Source organism: Chiloscyllium plagiosum, unplaced genomic scaffold (genome assembly GCF_037043375.1).
Source record: "Chiloscyllium plagiosum isolate Xiang-an unplaced genomic scaffold, Cpla_swu_hap1 HiC_scaffold_9, whole genome shotgun sequence".
Lineage (NCBI taxonomy): Eukaryota > Metazoa > Chordata > Chondrichthyes > Orectolobiformes > Hemiscylliidae > Chiloscyllium > Chiloscyllium plagiosum.
In genome coordinates this window covers 21,194,680-21,219,310 of record NW_028270147.1, presented here as the reverse complement: position 1 = coordinate 21,219,310, position 24,631 = coordinate 21,194,680, and the positions used below count along the sequence as shown (strand labels likewise).

General features: G+C 41.8%; 1 protein-coding gene across 7 annotated transcripts in view; it reads left to right on the top strand.

The window, feature by feature from the left end:
- The window catches only part of evi5b (ecotropic viral integration site 5b), a 295,151-nt gene that overhangs the window by 139,607 nt on the left and 130,913 nt on the right, over positions 1 to 24,631 (top strand). For all 7 annotated transcript variants that reach the window (XM_043698800.2, XM_043698798.2, XM_043698802.2 and 4 more), the window contains 2 exons: positions 10,777 to 10,911; positions 13,151 to 13,291. In XM_043698800.2, the coding sequence (XP_043554735.2) occupies positions 10,777 to 10,911; positions 13,151 to 13,291 (276 nt within the window). The remainder of the gene's footprint in view (positions 1 to 10,776; positions 10,912 to 13,150; positions 13,292 to 24,631) is intronic.

The following is a 24,631-nucleotide window of genomic DNA, read 5'->3' as shown; positions in this document are numbered from 1 at the left end:
AAGGAAATGTGTTCAAGCCTTTTGAACTACCAGGAAGCTCAGGGAGCTGATAGTCCTCCATTACTTTCTCCGGCACATATTGGCCAGTGATTATTCACTTGCCAACATTAAGCAATCTTTCCCCTGTAGTGAAAATTGTTGTGATTTGAAATTTGGTATTCCTGCATTTGTCTTGAGTGCAAGATGAAAAGTTTTAGCAAAATTATGTTTTCAGTATTGGGATAAGAATTTTAAATTTGAGACCTTGATAAGAATGATTGTAACTTAGACATGGAGTCAGAATTTTGAAGTGTTAAATTTATAAAGGGTGAAGAATGAGAAGCTGACCATGATAAGATCATCAGGGTTGAGTCTTATTCACAAAAAATAGATGGAAAGGGAAATGGAATCTACAGTAAGGGAATTAATTTAATGGTTGGGGCATGTGGTTGAAATAGAAGTGATGACCACTGTATGTGACAAATGAAAGAAACGCCAATGCTCTGATAACAGTTGGCAATATTTTCATCTGAAGTGTGTTTGAAGTGAGATTCGAAGTCACATAAGACTAGATGACTGTTTGCACAACAGCCCAACTCTATCATTAAAAATTGTTGCCTGTAAGAGTACAATGAAAGCCTATCGACAATACACCTCCAAAGCTCGCCAATCCATCATAAGACCATAAGACATAGGAGCGGAAGTAAGGCCATTCGGCCCATCGAGTCCACTCCGCCATTCAATCATGACTGATGGGCATTTCAACTCCACTTACTTGCATTCTCCCCGTAGCCCTTAATTCCTTGTGACATCAAGGATTTATCAATTTCTGCCTTGAAGACATTTAGCGTCCCAGCCTCCATTGCACTCTGCGGCAATGAATTCCACAGGCCCACCACTGTCTGGCTGAAGAAATGTCTCCGCATTTCTGTTCTGAATTTACCCACTCTAATTCTAAGGCTGTGTCCACAGGTCCTAGTCTCCTCACCTAACGGAAACAATTTCCTAGCGTCCACTCTCTCCAAGCCATGTATTATCTTGTAAGTTTCTATTAGATCTCCCCTTAATCTTCTAAACTCCAATGAATACAATCCCAGGATCCTCAGCCGTTCCTCATATGTTAGACCTACCATTCCAGGGATCATCTGTGTGAATCTCCGCTGGACACGCTCCAGTGCCAGTATGTCCTTCCTGAGGTGTGGGGACCAAAACTGGAAACAGTACTCCAACTGGGACCTAACCAGAGCTTTATAAAGTCTCAGCACAACGGTGCTCTTATATTCCAACCCTCTTGAGAGAATTGGCAACATTGCATTCGCTTTCTTAATCACAGACTCAACCTGCATGTTTAGATTAGATTAGATTAGATTACTTACAGTGTGGAAACAGGCCCTTCGGCCCAACAAGTCCACACCGACCCGCTGAAGCGCAACCCACCCATACCCCTACATTTACCCCTTTAACCTAACACTACGGGCAATTTAGCATGGCCAATTCACCTGACCCGCACATTTTTGGATTGTGGGAGGAAACCAGAGCACCCGGAGGAAACCCACGCAGACACGGGGAGAACGTGCAAACTCCACACAGTCAGTCGCCTGAGTCGGGAATTGAACCCGGGTCTCTGGCGCTGTGAGGCAGTAGTGCTAACCACTGTGCCACCGTTACCTTTACAGAATCCTCAACTAGCACTCCCAGATCCCTCTGTCCTTTGGCTTATGAATTTTCTCACTGTTTAGAAAGTAGTCCATGCTTGAATTCTTTTTTCCAAAGTGCAAGACCTCGCATTTGCTCACATTGAATTCCATCAGCCATTTCCTGGACCACTCTTCCAAACTGTCTAGATCCTTCTGCAGCCTCCCCACTTCCTCAGTACTACCTGCCTGTTCACCTGACTTTGTATCATCGGCAAACTTCGCTAGAATGCCCCCAGTCCCTTCATCCAGATCATTAATATATAATGTGAACAGCTGCGGCCCCAACACTGAACCCTGCGGGACACCACTTGTCACCGGCTGCCATTCTGAAAAAGAACCTTTTATCCAAACTCTCTGCCTTCTGTCAGACAGCCAATCCTCAATCCATACCAGTAGCTCACCTCGAACACCATGGGCCCTCACCTTGCTCAGCAGCCTCCCGTGTGGCATCTTATCAAAGGCCTTTTGGAAGTCTAGGTAGACCACATCCACTGGGTTTCCCCGGTCTAACCTACTTGTCACCTCTTCAAAGAACTCCAACAGGTTTGTCAGGCATGACCTCCCCTTACTAAATCCATGTTGACTTGTTCTAATCTGACCCTGCTCTTCCAAGAATTTAGAAACCTCATCCTTAATGATGGATTCTAGAATTTTACCAACAACCGAGGTTAGGCTAATTGGCCTATAATTTTCCATCTTTTGTCTTGATCCTTTCTTGAACAAGGGGGTTACAACAGCGATCTTCCAATCATCCGGGACTTTCCCTGACTCCAGTGACTTTTGAAAGATCTCAACCAACGCCTCCGCTATTTCCTCAGCCACCTCCCTCAGAACTCTAGGATGTAGCCCATCGGGGCCAGGAGATTTATCAATTTTAAGACCTTTTAGCTTTTCTAGCACTTTCTCTTTTGTAATGGCAACCATACTCAACTCAGCCCCCTGACTCCCTTTAATTGTTGGGATATTACTCATGTCTTCCACTGTGAAGACTGGTGCAAAGTACTTATTAAGTTCTCCTGCTATTTCCTTATATCCCATCACTAGGCTTCCAGCATCAGTTTGAAGTGGCCCAATGTCTACTGTTGCCTGTCGTTTGTTTCTTATGTATTGAAAGAAACTTTTACTATCATTTCTAATATTACTGGCTAGCCTACCTTCATATTTGATCCTCTCCTTCCTTATTTCTCTCTTTGTTATCCTCTGTTTGTTTTTATAGCCTTCCCAATCTTCTGATTTCCCAGTGCTCTTGGCCACGTTATAGGATCTCTCTTTTTCTTTGATAGATTTCATGACTGACTCTATAGATATTTCAGTTCCAGCAGCCTCCTTCCAATATTATTTTCACTTTGCATCCTACACATCATCTTTTGAAGGTGATTCAAGCAGTGTGAGTTATTCCCATTACCACATTGATTTGGTAATTTTGTGTCTCTTCATGTTAAGTGCTGAAACTCTAGCCAACTGAGAAACATCACAGAAAAGCTTAAATATATCCTCACTTGAAACCTATATATACATTTCTAACGAATGGGCTACTGTGTTTCTTGTGTTATTTCACAACAAATATTAAATTAATCAATTACAGTCAATATATTGCACCAGAATTACTTTAAACATAACATTGTGATATTGGCTGAATAACTTGAGGACCATATCATAGAATTTTGAAACACCAGACAAGTCATTCAAACCTGTGTTTTTCTGTGTGGAGTCCAGTCATACACTTGTTCTCACATATTGTCTTGCCATGTCATATTGCAGCATAATATGGAGTGAAGTTTGCCAATTTGACTTCACGTGTATTAAAGTGGACTCTCTTTACAGTAACATGAATTTCTTGCATGAAGAATTGGATCTCTGGGAAGTGGATCTCAGAAACTTGTATTCAATAGTCATTTGCAGTCCAATGCAAGGTGCATCTGGTGGTATAACTTGAGTCTGTCACCTGTATTCTACTTTGTACAAACAGCCAATTTAAGATCACTGTAATCATATTTTGTAATCATACGTAGCTTTGTAATCAGGGATTTCCAACTTATGATTTGGTAGTTACACTCCGCTTTTTGTTTCTTTTATGTATGTTTACTTGCCATTTGTTGTGAATTATATGACAATATTTTGCTGAAAAGCATTATGCTCGTCCCCTTATAAAATTTAGGCCTGGTAATTGCTTGTTTCTGTGTTATAACTTCAACGTATCTCTGTGAATTGTTTGCATTGTTCTTAATTGACTGAGACTAAATATCTAGATAGCAGAAAGTGGATAAAAGGTTGTAATTTAATAACTGGATTAAGAGATATGTGGCCCACCTGGCTTAGTTCTCTGTGGTTTGATTGCAGCTGGATCTGTTGATTAAATTATATTCTGTGTATTAAATATTTGAAAAATCTGACAGGCTTGCAATGTGGCAAAAAGAATCAGGCAGTGATTCAGCTTCAGACTTGTATCTAAACTGTATTTCAAAAGCGATGGGCTCTAAAGCAGTTTTGTCTGACATTATTTGGTATATTTGATATATTATTTGTGTTAACTGCATTTTCAAATTGTGGAGTTAAAAGCATGGAAAAGTACTAAAAGCATAAAATACACAAGTTATTCACTGTCTGATGGAAAAACAATTTTTTTCCATCAGTGAACTGGTTAGAGAAGTGAAGTAAGACTGGGGAGATGTCCAGTCTTCCTTGAATGTAGACTGACAAGAACAAAAGGAATAGTAGCAGGAGTAGAACAACTGGCCTCTTGAGCCTACTGCACCATTAAGTACAATCATGGCTAATCTGCCTCAACTCTGTTTTACTGCCATCTTCCCATAATCCCTGGATTCTCTGAGAGTATCAAAAATCTAACTGTCTCAGCCCTGAATATACTCTGATGGAGCATCTACAACCCTCAGTAATTCACAACCAGTGATTCGCAGCCTTTTGAGTAAAGAAATTTCTCCGTAGCTCAGTCTAAGTGGTTAATTTATTATCCTGAGACGATGAAACAATATTTACTCTTTCATGGGTCTTAAGAGCCTTGAATGTTTGAGTAAGATCACCTTCCTTTGAAACTCCAGAGAGAATAAGGTCACAATTAGGCCAGTCAGCTCATGGCTACTCTGCCATTCAATTGAGCTGATAATCCTCAACTCTACATGGCTATCTTTTTCCCGTAACCCTTGGTTCCCTTTCTGATTAAAAATCTGTCTTATCTCAACCTTGAATGTTATAATGACCCAGCCTGTCTAGCCCTCTGTAGTAATGAATTCCATACATTCATTATTCTCGAAGGGAAGAAATTCCTCCTTATCTTTGTCTTAAAAGAGCAACTTCTTATTGTGCCTTCTGGTCCCAGAATCTCCAACAAGGGAAACAACCTCTGCATATCTCCCCTCAAGTTCAAAACAGAAATTGCTGGAGAAACTAAGCATCTTTGTATGCTTCAATAAAGTTGCGCCTCATTCTTCTAAATTCCACTGTGTACACACTTAACCTACTCAACCCCTTCTCCATATTAATATCAGAGTTGAAAAGTGTGGTGCTGGAAAAATACAGCAGGCCAGACAGCATCCGAGGAGCAGGAGAATTCACATTTCGGGCATAAGCCCTTTCTAATATCATCGAGAGAAAGTGAGGGCTGCAGATGCTGGAGATCAGAGCTGAAAATGTGTTGCTGGAAAAGCGCAGCAGGTCAGGCAGCATCCAAGGAACAGGAGAATCGATGTTTCGGGCATAAGCCCTTCTGAAGATTCTCCTGTTCCTTGGATGCTGTCTGACCTGCGCTTTTCCAGCAACACATTTTCAGCAACATATTAATATCAGCCTAGTGAAACTTCTCTGGACTGCCTCCAGTGCCAGCATATCTTTCTTAGATAAGGAATTCGAAACTGTTCACAATATTCCAGCTGTGGTCTGACTAGTGTCTTGTGTAGTTTTAGCAGCATCTCTGTATTTTCATACTCCGTTCCCTTTGACATAAAAGCCAATATTTCATTTGCTGCCTCTATTATCTGGTGAACTTGTATGCTAGCTTCTTGTGATTTGTACCCAAGTCCCATAGTGCTGTAGCTTTGTGCGGTCTTTCTCCATTTAAATAATGTTCAGCTCCTCTATTCTCCCTGACAAGTACATAACCTCACATTTTCCACGTTATATTCCATCCGTCTGAGTTTTTTATCCTCACCACATGCCTTCCCATTTGTTTTTGTTTCATCCACAAACTGAAACATTAACTTTTCAATAAGCCTGGTTCAGTCAATTTCTCGTCATAGGACAACCTTTCCATCGAAATATCCATCTAGTCACTTATGCTGTATCTCCTGCTGGCCACCTAACTATGCCAGCTATATTGTTTCTTGGATATGGTGACCAACATTCTGTGCAGTATTCCAGGTGCGGTGTCACCACAGCCCTGTGCATTTGTATGAAGACTTCTTTACTCTTGCATTCTATTCCTGTAGTTTTCCTCATTGTTTGTTATACTTGTGTGCTAGTTTCTTCTTCCTTGTATGAATATACCCAAGTCTCTCTGCGAATCAGCATTTACAAGTCACAACAGCTTTCGAACAGGAATCTGTTTTACAATCTTAAAATCAAAGTGAATAACGTCACACTTGCTCACGTTATATAGATCAGTAAGCTCAGTAGGCTGAACAACCGGTTTGTAATGCAGAGTGATGCCAACAGAGTGAGTTAAATTCCTATATTGGCTGAAGTTGCCATGAAGGACTGTCCTTCTCAACCTGTCCCTTCACCTGAAGCATGGGGACCCTCTGGTTCAACCAACGCCAGTTGTCTCTGTCTAATGAGAAAGCAGCCCTATGATCTGTTAGGACTACGGCGACTTTACCTGTAGTTAAAATGCCGCCTCATGTTTATTGTATAAAGGATCTGTATTTGCAAAGCAATGTTTATCAATTATTGTATTTCATAAGTAAATACACCTTTAAAATGCTCAGCTGATCAGAGAATATCAGCATGCATTTCTAAAGGATAGGTCATACCTCATAAATTTGGTTGAGATTTTGAAAAAATGGCTGAAGTGATAGACAGGAAAATGTCTAAGGATATTCATCAACTGGACTTTCAAGAAGGTGTTTCATGTTTGGCATTAGAGAACTTAAACATTGCTAACAGGAGACCAGAAGTTGAACCTTTTCAACTAGCACTTATCAGAACTAAAGCAAGACAAAATGTTTCAACTTCGAGTCTCCTTCAGCAGTGTATGATCAATTCCTTCATAAGCTGCATTTAAAGCTTATGACATAAAAATGAAAATATTGGTTAGGTTAGGAGATTGATTGAGTGTCAGGATCCACTTAGCATATTTGTTAATGGCCTAGCTGATGGAATGGAAATTCACTGGTCCAAATTTGCCTCTGGTTAAAAAAAAATTAATTCACATTGAAAGCAGTGCAGATAGAAACTTTAAGTGGAAAAAAAAGTGTTCGAGTAAGTGAACGGACAAAAGAATGGCAAATAGATTTCAATGTAGTCAAATAAGAGGTCATCTGGGTTAAAACGGGGTAACATCTAAATGATAACCTAGAACAGTACAGCATGCTACAGGCCCTTCTATCCTTGATGTTGCGCTGACCTTTTATCCTCCTCTAAGATCAAACTAACTGACACACCCTACATTTTACTATCATCCATGTGCCGACCCAAGAGTTGCTTAAATGTCCGTAATGTATCTGACTCTACTACTACTGCTGGCAGTGCATTTCATGCACCCACCATTCTCTAAGCAAAGAACCTACCATTGACATCTACCCTAAATCTTCCATCAATCACCTTAAAATTATGCACCCTTTTGTTAGCCACTTCCATCCTGGGAAAAAGTCTCTGGCTATCACTCTATCAATTCCTCTCCTCATCTTGTACACCGCTATCAAATAATCTCTCATCCTTTTTCGCTCCAATGAGAAAAGCCCTAGCTCCCTCAAACTTTCTTCATAAGACATGCCTCCAATTCAGGCAGCATCCTAGAAAATCTCCGTTTCACCCCCACCCTGAAACTTCCACATCCTTCCTATAATGAGGCAACCAGAACTGAACACAATATTCCAAGTGTGGTCTAATCAAGGCTTTATAGAGCTGCAGCATGACCTTGGAGCTCTTAAACTCAATCCCCCTATTAATGGAAGCCAACACACCATATGCCTTCTTAACAGCCCTATTAACTTGGGAGGCAACCTTGAGGGATCTATGGACGTGGATCCCAAGATCCTTCTGTTCCTCCACACTGCCAAGAATTCTGCTTTTAGCCCTGTATCTGCATTTAAATTCGACATTCCAAAATGAATCACTTCAGACTTTTCCAGGTTGAACTCCATCTGCCACTTCTCAGCCCAGCTCTACAACTTGTGAATGTGCCCTATCTATGACTCCTCCACCCTTTTGTGTCATAGGCAAACCTACTAACCCACCCTTCCACTTCTTTATCCAAGTCACTTATAAAAATCACAAAGAGCAGAGGACCCCAAATGGATCGTTGCAGAACACCACTGGTCACTGAGCTCCAGGCTGAATACTTTGCATCAACTACCATCCTCTGTCTTCTATATTCTGTATCTGTATACAGCCAATTCTGTACCCAGACAGACAGGTTTCCCTGTATCTCATGCCTCCTTACTTTCTGAATGAACCTACCATGGGGAACCTTATCAAATACCTTGCTAAAATCCATGTGCACGACATCCACTGCTCTACCTTCAGTGTGTTTTGTCACATCCTCAAAGGCTTGTAGGCATGACCTGCCCCTCACAAAACCGTGCTGACTATCTCTAATCAAGCTATGGTTTTCCAAATAATCACAAATCCTGTCTCAAGTCCTCTCCAATAATTTGCCCACCACAGACATGAGACTGACTGGTTTGTAATTCCCAGGGTTGTCCCAAACCCCTTTCTTGAACAAGGGAATAACATTTGCCACCCTCCAATCATCTGGCGCTACTCCAGTGGACGGTGAGGGCAGAAAGATCATTGCCAAAGGCGTAGCAATCTCTTCCCTCACTTCCATTAGTAACCTTGGGTATATCCCGTCTGGCCCGGGGGTCTTAATTATCCTCATGTTTTTCAAAATTTCCAGCACATCCTCCTCCTTAACATCAACCTGTTTTGAGCATATCAGCCTGTTTCACGCTGTCCTCACAAATAACAAGATCTCTCTCACTAGTGGACACTGAAGCAAAGTATCCATGAAAGACCTCCCCTTCCACCTCCAACTCCAGGCACAGTTCCTACACAATTCCTGATCGGCCCTTCCCTCACTCTGGCCATCCTGTTCTTCCTTAAATAAGTATAGAAATCCTTGGGGTTTACCTTAATCCTATCCACCAAGGTTTTCTCATGTCCCCTTCCAGCTCTTCTAAGTCCATTCTCCAGTTCCTTCCTGTGACCCTCTAGAACCCTGTCTGATCCTTGCTTCCTCAACCTTAACGAAGCTTCCTTCTTCCTCTTGACTTGATGTTCCATATGTCTTGTCATGCAAGGTTCCTTCACTCTACCATCTCTATACTGCCTTAGTGGGAGAAACCTTTTCAGTATTCTCAGCAAGTACTCCCCAAATAAACTCTACATTTCTGTCGTGCATTTCGTGAGAATATCTGTTCCCAATTGGAAGCAGTGTGGTCCACAGAAACAGAGGGATTCATATCCAGATCATTAAGCTGTCTGTCTTAGCTACAAAAGATAATCAAAAAGCTAATGGAATGCTGTTCTTTATATTTGCAGGCCTAGCGTGCATTACAAGAAGGTAGAAATTATGTTTGATTTCTACCAAGCTCTAGCTAGACCATGCCTGGAGTTCGGGTATCGGGAGTTAGGCCACAGGTCAGCCATCACTGGCAGAGCAGGCTCAAGGGCTGTTGTGGTGTTCTCTTGGGTCTTGGTTATATTTGAAAGATGTAAGTTTTAGAGTAAATAATAGGAACTTGCCGCATGGATTTTTATTGGATTTTCTCTTGTCATTATTTTATTAGATTGGGCTGTTGATATTCCTATTTTTTAAAAATTGTTTCAGTATTTTTTGCTCAGTTTCTATGAGCTCTGTGATTTAGAGCATCTTGTAAAGGCCCCCACTGGGCCTCTAATAGTTTAATGATAGTTGCAGAGAATGGAAAACTTCATTCTAGCCTGGTCCTGTGGTAGAAAGGAAGTAGTTGGTGAAAGCTTGAAGATGTTAGCTAGTGATTATGCAAAAGGATTATATGCTAGTGAACCAGCAGATTGGAATGCCTTGCCTGCAGTATCGTTCTTAAATGGTCTGTCGAAACAGCCTTAGTTCACACTTGAAACATGGGTGTTTATGAATTGTGCAATGTAGTTTAAGCATTTTCTTTGACACTCAAACTATGATTCGATTATTGTAACTGTGAAGAAAAATTAAGCCAGCCCCTCATGTTTAGATTTGCTGAGTTAACCACTTTGGTTGGGAGCCATTGACCACTGGTGAAAAATATCTTGTGTTTTAAATGTCCACCCATTTTGTCCAATTGTTTGTTTTTTGATGACTTAGATGTACATACATGCAATAGTGGTGGAAATAACTGCTGTGTCTGAATATCAGGTGTGCACCTAAAACTGAACTGAGAACACATGGACAATAAAGTTTTGAATTTTGAATACAGTACATTGTGTTTTACATTCAAAAATAAACGCATCTTGTTTAGTGGATCTGCCTATTTCTATGTGATGCTAAAAGGTTTGATTTAATATACAATGATGGCACATAAACAGCTGAAGTGTTTGAAATACAGATCAGCATTTTATTGAGGTATATCAGATCTACATCAGTGAAATATGTGTATTTTGTGTGATGAGACCAAAATCCTTCATTTTTAAAAATTCATTTTAAATAGACTGCTTAAAGTAATTTTCTTATCCTATTTGATCCATTTTTACTTAGCTGTAGTTTGTAATTGTTTATTAACACATTTTAATTGTTGCCATTACTGTCATATAAGACTAGACTTTAAAACTTTCATTGGTGTTATTAGCCTGCTTAACTCCTGTTTCCACTATTGTTGCAATCTTGTAAAAGTGGTAAACGCGTGGTGTATATTGATTTTCAGATACCATCACTGAAGTATTTTTATAATGCTGTGTTCTTTTATAGCATAAATGCAACCCGCGTTACAGTGAAGATTTTGTTCTACAATTGGAGACAGAGCTAGTACAGGCAAGATTAAGAGAAGCAGAATCTCAATGTGCCCTTAAAGAGATGCAGGACAAAATCTTGGATATTGAAAAGGTACCAGAATTACATTCAATTCATTTGATTTATGTAAAAAAAGTGCAGCAGACATTTATCTATAGCCCCACAAATCATTTGCTGAAACTTGTTTTTCCATTTTTTCAGATTGCATAGTGTTAAAACTTGAATGCGAAGGACTAAGTTTGGATACTAAGACTTCGATTGAAACACATGCATGAATTAAGTAATAATGCTTTCCAGTCAAACCCAACAGTACAGACCAGCATTTTGTTAGGGCATTTATTATCCAAAACAAGTTGATGAGTAATTCTCTGCCATAAGTTGTCACAGCAAGATCCACAAACTATTTAAAGAGTAGTTTATGGATTTTTGAAAGATTATGAATTCAAGGGCTATGAGGAGCTGGCACGAAAGAGGAATTGAGTCCTGGGGCAGACCAGCATAATGACAGCCTTGTTTAACCCTGGTGTTCACCGCGATAGAGATTTATGGTTGTTCCTGTTTAGGAATCATGGCTTACATGTCATCATGGAGTAGGCCAAGATTACAGTTTGATAATGACCAGATTTTCAAAAAACAAAAGAATATTGGTTGAGGAATACATATTGACTAGGACATCCGAGGTAACTCAGCTGTCATTCTTTGAAATAGGGATTTTTATTTTGTACTTTGAGGAGTAGGCAATTTAGGGTTTCATTTGAAGATGTCACCTCTAACAATGCTATACTTCCTTGGACCGTCAGTGAGATTTTTATGCTCCAATCTCTAGATTTATTTTCTGGGACTGTGACTTGATTAGGATCTATGACTCAAAGCTGAGAAAAGGTGACGGTCATACCACTGAGCCACAGCTCTACTAAAAGTAGAATGCTGAGGAACTACAGAAGATGAAATCCACAATATTATGCTTTTTATTCATTTGTGACTTTGGAGGGTCACTGACTGGGCCAACATTTATCACTCATCCTTAGTTGCCCTTGCGAAAGTGATGGTGAGCTGCCACCTTGAAAAGCTATAGTCAGTTTGCTGCAGGTGGATCGACAATGCTAATGCTAAGTGGCTTACAGGGGAACTTGCCGGTGATCATGTTCCCAAGTAACGGCATCCATTGTCCTTCTAGATAAAAATGGGCATGTGTTTTGAATGTGCTGCCTGTGGAACCTTAGTGAATTTCTGTAGTGCGTTGTGTACAGTAGCCTTTTGTAGATGGAATACACTTAATGCTGCTATGTTGGTGATGAAACGTTTGCATATTTGCAGTTGCAGTAGCAATCCAGGAGGCTGCTTTGATTTGGGTGGTGTCCAGCTCCTATTTGGGTGGTGTCCAGCTCCTTGAGTGTTGTAGGAGCTCCACCCATCGAAGCAAGTGGGGAATATTCCATCTCACTGACTTGTGCCTTGGAAATGAAGGTCATGCTTTGGGGAGTCAGGAGGCATGGTAAACACCAAGATTCCAGGCCACCTACCTGCTCCTGTGGTCGCAGTACCTGTATGTCTAGTCCAGTTCACACACAACTTCCAGGTAATGACTTTCTGCAGCGAGGGGGTCAAGACCTCTTGACATTCAATGGTGTTACAATCAATGAATCTCCCACAATCAACACCATGGAGGTTACCATTGACCAGAGACAAAACTGGACTCTCCATATATTTCGTGCCTCCAAGAGTAGGTCAGAGACTGAATTGATGATTTTCAAGATATGCAAAGTGAGAAATCATAGAACTTAATAGAAGGTTTGATATTTGAAATGTTGTTGGTGTGTATGCTCATGTTCATAGAGGTCTTTCATCTTTATGATGTTCAGAGTACATTCCAAGCTCTTGTAGGCCTCAGTGAAAACATCAACTGTTGTAGTTCTTCAGATGGGCACTAATTTGTCCATCACCAGCATACTATAGTTCTACTAACAAGTGATTGCAGTGATCTTGGCCTTTGCTGTGCAAGTTGAAGACTTAACCATCAACTTATTAAGCTATTATCATATCTCGGGGAGCCTTCAGTAGCAAACTGGCACAGCACTGCAAAGAATATTATGAAACAGTGTTGATTATGTGATAAGCCCTTGTTTGTGCCTGTACTTGGGTCTCTCATTGAGCCATTGCGTTTACTGCTATTTGCATATTGTCACATTGGTGCTGGATGATACTTATACCACCTGACTAACTATGTATCTCGTGTCTCCTGAATTCTGCATCTATGGGCTTCTGGAACAGTACAATTCCAAATTCTGGCATCACACTGAAAATTGTTTCTTTCAACCGATTCTATTAACAGAGAAACAGTTCCTTGCCTGATGAGAGTAACGTGGCCAGGTTGCAAGAGGAGCTTATAGGGGTTAAACTGAGAGAAGCAGAAGCATTGATGGGCCTGAAAGAACTTCGGCAACAAGTTAAAGATTTGGAGGATCACTGGCAGGTAAGATGACTTAGTAATTTTGCAAAAATTCAGAGAAGTGTTTATTGAAGTTTTCTTAAATAATTCTTTGTACCCTTGACTTGCTTTCTAACATGGCCATCTGAACTCTGCTACAACATAAAGTATAATATTGCACAGCAATTATTTAGATCTGTGGTAGTTTATTCTTGCACGCTACTTTATCTCCAGAGTACAGATCAATCTCATGCTGCAAGTTATGCATTGTCATGTCAGAGATATCATGATGATAACATCAACTTCTCAGTAGAGACAAAAAAAACTAATTTTCCCACCCAAGACTTTCCCCAAGTGTGCTCTCATTGCATAGTTTTCACACTTCTTACAGTGTACTGTTTGAATCATTCAATTTTACCATCATTTTGGTAAAGGAAATTTTGTTTCAACTAATTTTGCAACATTCACTCAACAGCTACCATCTCGTACAATTGCATGTAAATTTTCCACTTGAAGATCATATAAAGCTCATGCTCCCAAAGTGAATAAAGATATAGTGTTAAAATTACACCAAAAGGCAGGGCTTTCAATGAAGTCTGATTCATAATTTAGTAAAAAAAACAACCTGACTGAAAAGCGGGGGAAGAACAAAGAAAGGAACAAAAAGCTCAGCAGAAGTAAGTTAGTACTACATTGTATTATTTATTCTTGGGATGTGGGCTCCTCTGACCAGTTTAAGGGTTAACCACATTGCCATGGATCTGGAATCCCATGTAAACCAGATCAGGTAATGATGGCATATTTCTTTCCCTGAAGGACATTTGTGAACCATTTGGGTTTTTTCAATAATGGACCGTGGTTGCATGGTTGTCATTACAATAACTTTTATTTCCAGATTTTATTTAATACAAATTTCACTGGCTGCTGTGGCGGTTTGAGAATAGATTAATGGGCAAGATAAAAGGTGAACCTTGAAATCTTTAATAAACGTACAGATAAACAGTTAGCCTAATGTGTCTGTTAAGAAACCGCTAGAAAAATTAATCTAAGTCAAAATTAACTGATATTTGATAAAGTATGGGTGACTAATTGAAAGTAAGCAAGGAATTGTTAATAGCAAATAGTGTTTAACTAACCCAATGTAGTTCTTTGAAGTAACAGAGAGGATTGAAGGGTAGCATGACTGATGTTGCATGCATTTACTTTCTGGAAGCATTTAATACAGCATCTTGTAAATGATTAATCCCATGAGCTGCAATTTGTTAACTAATGTGGCAGTGGCTGCATTCATGCAAAAACTGAACAAGGGAAAGAAGTAGAGTCATGGTGAATAGTCGTTTTGCAGGCTCAGTGTGGTGACCTCCTGGTGAGCAGCAAATACAATATACTAATTTGAAAGAAGTACAAGTAAATTGATGTTTAACCTGGAAGGAGTGATTAGGCCCTTGGGCAGAAGTTATATTAAACCTTTTATAAAGGCCCTAACCCAGAGTGTTGTATCCAGTTCTGGACACTTCTCTTTAGGAGTTATCTCTAGTTTAACATGAGTAGGCTGGAATGGTCCCAAGGCTTAAGTTACACTTTCTCTGGTAGCACAATGTAATTGCTCTCATTCAAACAGAGCAAGTAATGGAGAGATCTGATGGAGGTGCTCAAAATCATGAAGGGTTTTAATGCACTAATTGGGGAGAAATTATTCCCAGTGTCAAAAGCCCCCATGGTAGGCTACTGCAGAAAATACGGAGATATGGCATTGAGGGTGAGTTGGAGGTTTGGATTAGGAATTGGCTGGATGGAAGAAGACAGAGGGTAGTAGTTGATGGCAAAGTTTCTTCATGGAGTGCCGTCACTAGCGGTGTTCCGCAAGGATCTGTTTTGGGACCATTGCTGTTTGTCATTTTTATAAATGACCTGGAAGAGGGGTTAGAAGGTTGGGTGAGCAAGTTTGCGGATGATACGAAAGTCGGAGGAGTTGTTGACAGTGAGGAAGGATGTGGCAGGTTACAGCAGGATATAGAGAAGCTGCAGAGCTGGGCAGAAAGGTGGCAAATGGAATTCAATGTAGCTAAGTGTGAGGTGATTCACTTTGGGAAGAATAACAAAAAGATGGGGTACTGGGCTAATGGTCGGATACTTGGTAGTGTGGATGAGCAGAGGGATCTTGGTGTCCATGTACACAGATCTCTGAAAGTTGCCACCCAGGTAAATAGTGCGGTGAGGAAGGCATATGGCGTATTGGCTTTTATTGGTAGAGGAATTGAGTTCCGGAGTCCTGAGGTCATGATGCAGATGTATAAGACTCTGGTGCGGCCGCATCTGGAATATTGTGTGCAGTTTTGGTCGCCATACTATAGGAAGGATGTGGAGGCACTGGAACGGGTGCAGAGGAGGTTTACCAGGATGTTGCCTGGTATGGAAGGAAGATCGTATGAGGAAAGACTGAGACACTTGGGGCTGTTTTCATTGGAGAAAAGAAGGTTTAGGGGTGACTTGATTGAGGTGTACAAGATGATTAGGGGGTTAGATAGGGTTGACAGTGTGAACCTTTTCCCGCGTATGGAGTCGGGTATTACAAGGGGGCATAGCTTTAAATTAAGGGGGGGTAGATATAGGACTGAAGTTAGGGGTAGGTTCTTCACTCAGCGAGTCGTAAGTTCATGGAATGCCCTGCCAGTAGCAGTGGTGGACTCTCCCTCTTTATGGGCATTTAAGCGGGCATTGGATAGGTATATGGAGGATAGTGGGTTAGTATAGGTTAGGTGGGCTTGGATCGGCGCAACATCGAGGGCCAAAGGGCCTGTACTGCGCTGTATTCTTCTATGTTCTATGTTCTAAAAGGGTTATTCACCAGAAAAGGTGCACGAAAGGCAACTGGCATAAGAAGTCGATGTGACATGGAAAGAAATAGTGAGCTGTGATCATATTGAATGCCCGAAAAGGTTATCAAAAACAATTCAATATCTACTTTGTGAAGTGAATGGATAATGATTGAGATGGAAACATTTGCACGGCTATGGTCAGTAAGCAAGGGTGAAGAATTATTTGAATAGCTGTTTGAAAGATCCATTGCAGATATGCTGGACCAAATGATCTTCTCCTATGCTGTATCTTGCAATGATTGTCTAACCAAAGTGCAAATCTGAGTAAGATTTCTAAATTTTCCCACACACTTTACTGTGCAATTTAGAATAGTTTACGATACTGATTTATTCAGGGTTTTTGTAAAAACTTCATTAAAGTTGTTATAACACCTTTTAATCTAAAAAACTGTCTTCCAGCCCATCAAAGAAAGAAAGTCAGAAAAAATGTAATGCTGTCAGGAAGAAGTAACTGAGAGCTTGGCTAATAAGCTCTTGGGAAAGGGAAGGGAAATTAAGTTGGTAAGTGGTGAGGTTTAGGTAAGGAATTCCATGGCACAAGATTTAATAGTGAAGGTATGAACATATTAATGATGGCTGAAAAAAAAATTCTGAGAAAGTAAGGACTGCAGATGCTGGAGATCAGTGCTTAAAGATGTGTTGCTGGAAAATCGCAGCAGGTCAGGCAGCATCAAAGGATCAGGAGAATCGACGTTTCGGGCATAAGCCCTTCTTCAGGAATGAGGGTGTGCGCCAAGCAGGCTAAGATAAAAGGTAGGGAGGAGGGACTTGGGGGAGGGGTGCTGGGAATATGATAGTGGAAGGAGGTTAAGGTGAGGGTGATGGGCCGGAAAGGGGGTGGGGCGGAGAGGTCGGGAAGAAGATTGCAGGTCAAGAAGGCGGTGCTGAGTCTGAGGGTTGGGACTGAGAAAAGGTGGGGGGGAGGGGAAATGAGAAAGCTGGAGAAATCTGCATTCATCCTTTGTGTTTGGAGGGTTCCTAGGCGGAAGATGAGGCGCTCTTCCTCCAGGCGTCGTGTTGCCATGGTCTGGCGACGGAGGCTGCCAAGGACCTGCATGTCCTTGGCAGATGGGAGGGGGAGTTAAGCCATGTTCAGCCATGGAGCGGTTGGGTTGGTTGGTGCGGGTGTCCCAGAGGTGTTCTCTGAAACGTTCCACAAGTAGGCAGCCTGTCTCCCCAATGTATAGGAGGCCACATCGGGTGCAGCGGATGCAGTAAATGATATGTGTGGAAGTGCAGGTGAATTTGTGACTGATATGGAAGGATCCCATGGGGCCTTGGAAGGAAGTGAGGGGGGAGGTGTGGGTGCAAGTTTTGCATTTCTTGCGGTTGCAGGAGAAGGTGCCGGGAGTGGAGGTTGGAATGGTGGGGGTGTGGATCTGACGAGGGAGTCGCGGAGGGAGTGGTCTTTCCGGAACGCTGATAGGGGAGGGGAGGGAAATATATCCTTGGTGGTGGGGTCTGTTTGGAGGTGGTGGAAATGATGAAGGATGATATGATGTATCTGGAGGTTGGTGGGGTGGTAAGTGAGGGCCAGTGGGGTTCTGTCCTGCTGGCGATTGGAGGGGCGGGATTCAAGGGCAGAGGAGATGCGGTGGAGAGCATTGTCAACCACGTCTGAAAGGAAATTGTGGTCTTTGAAGAAGGAGGCCATCTGGGTTGTTCGGTATTGGAATTGGCCCTCCTGGGAGCAGATGCGGCGAAGGCGAAGGAATTGGGAATATGGGTTTGCGTTTTTACAGCGGGCAGGGTGGGAGGAGGTGTAATCTTGGTAGCTGTGGGAGTCACAATACCGAACAACCCAGATGGCCGCCTCCTTCAAAGACCGCAATTTCTCCTCAGACGTGGTTGACGATGCTCTCCACCGCACCTCCTCCACTTCCCGCTCCTCCGCCCTTGAACGCCGCCCTTCCAATCACCAGCAGGACAGAACCCCACTGGTCCTCACCTACCACCCCACCAACCTCCAGATACGTCGTATCATCCTTCATCATTTCCGCCACCTCCAAACAGACCCCACCACTAAGGACATATTTCCCTCCCCTCCCCATCAGCGTTCCGAAAAGACCACTTCACCGTGACTCCCTCGTCAGATCCACACCCCCTCCATCCCAACCTCCACTCCCGGCACCTTCCCCTGCAACCGCAAGAAATGCAAAACTTGCGCCCACACCTCCCCCCTCACTTCCCTCCAAGGCCCCAAGTGATCCTTCCATATCCGTCACAAATTCACCTGCACCTCCACACACACTATTTACTGCATCCGCTGCACCCGATGTGGCCTCCTATACATTGGGGAGTCAGGCCGTCTGCTTGCAGAACATTTCAGAGAACACCTCTGGGACACCCGCACCAACCAACCCAACCGCCCCGTGGCTGAACACTTCAACTCCCCCTCCCACTCTGCCAAGGACATGCAGGTCCTTGGCCTCCTCCGTCGCCAGACCATGGCAACACGACGCCTGGAGGAAGAGCGCCTCATCTTCCGCCTAGGAACCCTCCAACCACAAGGGGTGAATGCAGATTTCTCCAGCTTTCTCATTTCCCCTCCCCCCCCCCACCTTTTCTCAGTCCCAACCCTCAGACTCAGCACTGCCTTCTTGACCTGCAATCTTCTTCCCGACCTCTCCGCCCCCAACCCCTCTCCGGCCTATCACCCTCACCTTAACCTCCTTCCACCTATCGTATTCCTAGCACCCCTCCCCCAAGTCCCTCCTCCCTACCTTTTATCTTAGCCTGCTTGGCACACCCTCCTCATTCCTGAAGAAGGGTTTATGACTGAAATGTCAATTCTCCTGAAAAATAATTCCACAAGTGGCCAGAATTGAATAATGCAGATATGAGTCCAATGAACCATGATATTTAAGATTTGAGGACTGAGAGAATAAGGAGCCAGCTAAGTTAGCAAGTTCAGGGATTATGGTTAGGCAATTTGGTGCAGCATGGGTGACAGCCAGCAGAGTCTTACTTGTGCTTGGGTTTATGGTACATAGAGCAGGAAGGCTATGCAAGAGAGTGTTAGAATGTTTCGATCTAGAAATGACCTGAGTATTTCTGGAGATGCTTTGGTTATGATTTGATAGGTGAGAGTGGAATCTATCAAGAGCAATCCTACTGAGTTAGATGAAAGACATTTTTCATTCACTTACAGGATTTGGATTTTGCTGGTTAGGCCAGTCTTTATTACCAATCCCAGACTGAGGCATTTGAAGATGGAGTTGTTGTCTGTATCAAAGGCTGTAGTCAGGTTGAGAGGAGAATGCAAAATCCTGCAAGTTGATTACAACAATTGAGAATATCATTTGCAGCTTTGATTAAATCTGCTTCAGTGTAGGATGAAGTTTCATTGAAAGAATTAAAGTAGAGTTGGACAAAAATTGAGCATGCACCTGGGGAGGTGAATTCATGTTCAAGCATCCATGTAAAAATATTTATGGATGCTGGAGATACTTAGCAGGTCTAGCAGCATCTTTGGATTGAGAACCAGGTTTAATATTTCAGGTCTCTTATGTTTCACCAAATATGAGAAAACATGGAAATATGTTAAGTTCTCAGCAAGTGGAAGGGTGGGAAGAACAAAGAAAGAGAAAGTGTCTGATAGACTGTAGGACAGGAGAGATTTCATGTTGAAAGGCCATGGGTAACAGGGCAAGTAAAAATAAAAGATGTGTCAGTGATGAGGCATTTGGATGGGTGTATGAATAGGAAAGGTTTGGAAGGATATGGGCCAGGTGCTGGCAAGTGGGACTGGATTGGGTTGGGATATCTGGTCGGCATGGACGGGTTGGACCGAAGGGTCTGTTTCCATGCTGTACATCTATATGACTGGCAGGAATTTGAACAGCTGTAATCTGGAATCAAAGTGAAGGGAATATTATTTAAAATGAGGGGAGTAAAAGCAAAGAAGAATGAAACAAAATTAGGACAGAGCTTAGAATTGAACAATGTTGAACTAATTATTGTGTCCAAAAGGTTTTAAGATGCCCAGTCAAATGGAGGTCCTGTTCGTTGAGTTTGCATTAAGCTCCATTGCAATACTGTAGCAGGCAAAAGAGAGAAAGAGACAAAGTAGGAATGAGGTATACAACGAAATGAAAGATCACTGCATGTCTGGTTCAGGATGTTGTTGACTGGAAGTACATTGTCAAAAGTCAAACGATATTGGTGAGAGACAAAAAAAAATGCAGAAGCTGGAATCCAAGGTAGACAAGCAGGACACTGGAAGAACACAGCAAGCCAGGCATCATCAGGAGGTGGAGAAATCGACGTTTCGGGTATAATGTTCCCTCAGTTTATGTTTGGTCTCCCGATGTAGAAAAGACTACATCGGGAGCACCGGATACAGTAAACTAGGTTAGAGGAGAGAAAGACTGTTTGTTTGGGGCCCTGGATGGAGGTGAGGGGTTGGTATGCCGGCAGGTTTCGCATCTTTTCCAGTTGCAGGGGAAGGTACCTGGGGGTTGGGGGCAGGGTCGATTGGGAGAGTGGTGCGAAACAAGGATTGATGAAGGGAATGGTTCTGGCAGAAAGCACCAGGTGTTAGTTCAGGTTTATTTGAAATTGCAAGCTTTCGAATCTCTGCTCCTTCCTCAGGTGTGCTGTGTTACAACATTGGATAAGCCCTCCTGCTTAATTTAAAACCAGCAACACAGAAAAGATTTATCCCACGGAGTAATCTGTAAAAATTCGAGTGGCCAAGAACTATGTAAAGTAAAAATTAACGACTTTTATTTCTTAAAGTATAACAGAGATTAATTAACTAATCACTATTTACAATTTCTTCCTCTAGCCTATCTTTTACCTTCCCTTCTATAATACTAGTCCAATAGAACTCCCAATTTAGATTTTCAAAACTGAATTTCTTATCTCAAAATCAGGCAGCTTTTGTTCTATTTGGATCATCCTCTGTGGTCTTATTTCTTAGGAATTTCTGCATCACAAGTTACTGATTGAAAAGGTACTTTTTAAGAGAGCTACTTTCAGGCAGTCTGTTTACATGCTGGGCTTGTTAGTTCTCCCCTCAATTTACCCGGTCTTATACCCCCAAAGCATCAGATTGTGTCATTGGCTTTTAAGATTGTCAGTCTACTCAATTCAAACTGGATTGGAGTTTGATATTTTTCGGGGTATAATTTAAACTGGCCGAATTCAAATTTGTTTTTGTCTCCAGGCAACAAGCTCAGCGAGTTGTTAGACCAAGTGTTACATTGTTGCCTTATTGAGAACACTTGGTCCTGTGTCTGGTAGTTCTGCTGCTTTTAACTCTCTCTAGTATACCCACATCTACATAACATATGATTGGGAGTTTTAAGACACAGAATTTATAAGCAAAAAGTTGACAACTTCAAAACTAGCTGCCCTTGAATCCTTTAATTAGTTAGGAGGTAAGACTGCTGCTTAAAATGTAAAATCCAGATTCCTTTCAAGTCTTTGCCCCTCGATAACTAAAGGTTTTATCGATCTACAAGAGGTGGTATCTCAGGTTAGACAATGCTAACAGGTGTGAGGTCCTGTTAGAATCTTATGTTTTAAGATGATGTCTGGGACAAAGACTCGAAAGGAATATGGATTTTGCGTTTTAATCAGCAGTCTACCTCCTAATTGATTAAAGGATTCGACAAGGGCAGCTAGTTTTAATGTTAACTTTTTGCTTATAAATACTGTGTCTTATACCTCTCTATCTTATCGCACCTGAGGAAGGAGCAGAGCTCTGAAACCTGTTGGGACTATAACCACTCCAGTCCAACTCTGGTATATCCACATTTTGGAAGTATATTGGTATTTTTTCACTGTTATTGAATCAAAAATGCTGGATACCCCAAAAGCCATTGTGGGTATATCCGCATCGTGTGAACTGTGTAGTTCAAAAATGCAGCTACGTAATCTTGAAAGGGCAATTTGGGTTGGACAGTAAATGCTGATATTGCCAGTGACACCAAAATAAACTGATGCCAATTTAGAATCAGCCACTAGGAGGTGTACAAGTGTAACTCAATTGATGCATCAGTCGGTATTTCATTAGATAAAACATCTGGCTTCTGTTTGGTACCTTGCACAGCAGCACAAATTAGACAATGTGCAGGTTACATAGTGATTTTTTTTTCAAAATTCAATCATTTCCATGGTCTGACATCATGGATTTCTAATAAGCAACACCAGTGTAATTTTAACAAAATTTAGCACAATATTCTTGTTATTTGAGACTGTCACACTTCAGATGTTCAACTTCTAAGTATTAAGTTTTTTTTATTAAAATGGAGAGAATGACATTAGTTTCTTGCTTGCTCTTCTGAATTCATTATTTGACCTAAAGCTTGTTATTTGCAGGAGCAGCTGTTAGTGTTAACCTCAAATAAATCTATGGGTGTATCTCTGTAACTTTCCTGCAGGGGGCATCTGGTCAGTGGATTTAAAGCAAATTAAACAAAATTACACGCCAACATCTGCTGTATGTTTTGTGGAGCAAATGATTTTATTAATAAGACCTAAACAAAATACTACAGATGCAGAATGCTGCAGAAATAGTAACCTTAAGTGCTGGAAATACCCAGCATCTTTGGCAATAACTGTCTAGAGAAAAACAAGACAAATGTCACAGACATCACTGTTAAACTTTGTTTCTCTCTCTCCAGGTACTGTTGTATTAGCAGAAGCTTGAAATGTCAATTTATAGTCTTTGCACCAAGCTGCAGTAGCATTTTTCCTTGAAACTTGTGAACCTAGTGTTCAATTTCTTTTCTCCTTGAACACCCATGTTCCTATAATTTGGACATATTGTAAACTTGTAAACTGTGGGATCTTGGCATCTTCATTATACATCTATTCACTAATAAGATAGCGGTATTAGGAAGATAATTTTCTAAAGCTCTAGGTCTCATTATTCACTATAGCAAGGTTAGATCTCATGGAATGCAGCAAGAACTAACCATTTGGATACAGAACTGGCTTAAAGGTAGAAGACAGAGGGTGGTGGTGGAGGGTTGCTTTTCAGACCGGAGGCCTGTGACCAGTGCTAACCACAAGGATCGGTGCTGGTTCCACTGCTTTTCATCACTTATATAAATGATTTGGATATGAACATAGGAGGTATAGTTCGTAAGTTTGCAGATGACACCAAAATTGGAGGTTTAGTGGGCAGCAAAGAAGGTTACCTCAGATTACAACAGGATCTTGATCAGGTAGGCCAGTGGCCTGAGGAGTGGCAGATGGAGTTTAACTTAGTTAATTGTGAGATGTTGCATTGCAGGAAAGCAAATCAGAGCAGCGCTTATACGCTCAAAGGTAAAGTCCTGCGGATGTTGCTGAACAAAGTGACCTTGGAGTGCAGGTTCATAACTCCTCGAAAATGGAGTCCTAGGTAGATAGGATAGTGAAGAATGCTTTCCTTTCATGGTCAGGGCATTGAGTACAGGAATTGGGAAGTCATGTTGTGGCTGCACAGGACATTGGTTAGGCCACTTTTGGAATATTGCATGCAGTTCTGGTCTCCTTCCTATCAGAAGGATGTTGTGAAACTTGAAAGAGTTCAGAAAAGATTAACAAGGATATTGTCAAGGTTGGAGGATTTGAGCTACAGGGCGAGGTTGAATAGGCTGGGGCTGTTTTCCCTGGAGAATCTGATGCTGAGCGGTGATCTTCTAGAGGTTTATAAAACGATGAGGGGCATGGATAGAGTAAGTAGTCAGGGTCTTTTCCCTAGGGTGGGGCGTCCAGAACTAGAGGGCATAGATTTAGGGTGAGAGGGGGAAGATTTAAAAGGAACCTAAGGGACAATTTTTCATGCAGAGTGTGGTGCGCGTATGGAACGAGCTGCCAGAGGAAGTTGTGGAGGCTGGTTCAATTACAGCATTTAAAAGGCACCTGGATGCGTATATGAATAGGAAGGGTTTGGAGGGATATGGGCCAAATGCTGGCAAATGAGACTACATTAGGTTAGGATATCTGGTTGGCATGGACGAGGTGGACCGAAGGGTCAGTTTCCATGCTACACATCTCTGACTCTGAATTTAAGGAATTAAGTAAAAGCATTGGAAACAGTTCAGAGATTTATTAGGCAGTTTCCAGGATTAGGCAGACTGTCTAATGAGCACTGTTTGGACAGGCTCCTCTTGTTTCCAGTCGAATTTAAAAGAATAGGAGGTCACTTGGTTGAAATGTACAAAACCCTGAGGGTCTTGACAGGGTGGATATGAAAAGGATATTTCTTCTTGTGGGGAAAATGTAGCACGAGACGACACTAAGGGGCCACCCATTTAAGCCACAGGCCAGAAGAAATCTTTTGAGAATTGTGATCTTTGGAACTTCTTCAAAAAGGTTATCGGGCAGAGGTAACTTATGGATAAGCAAGGCTGTGAAAGATGATCAGGGCTGGGTGGAAAGACAGAACAATCGTATCATGCATGACCTCATCTAATGGTGGAGCAGACATGAAAGAAAAGTGGCCTACAACTTCTTCGAACTCATTTGACTACAGAATTCGTTTGAAGCAAATCAGCGTAAAAGAAAT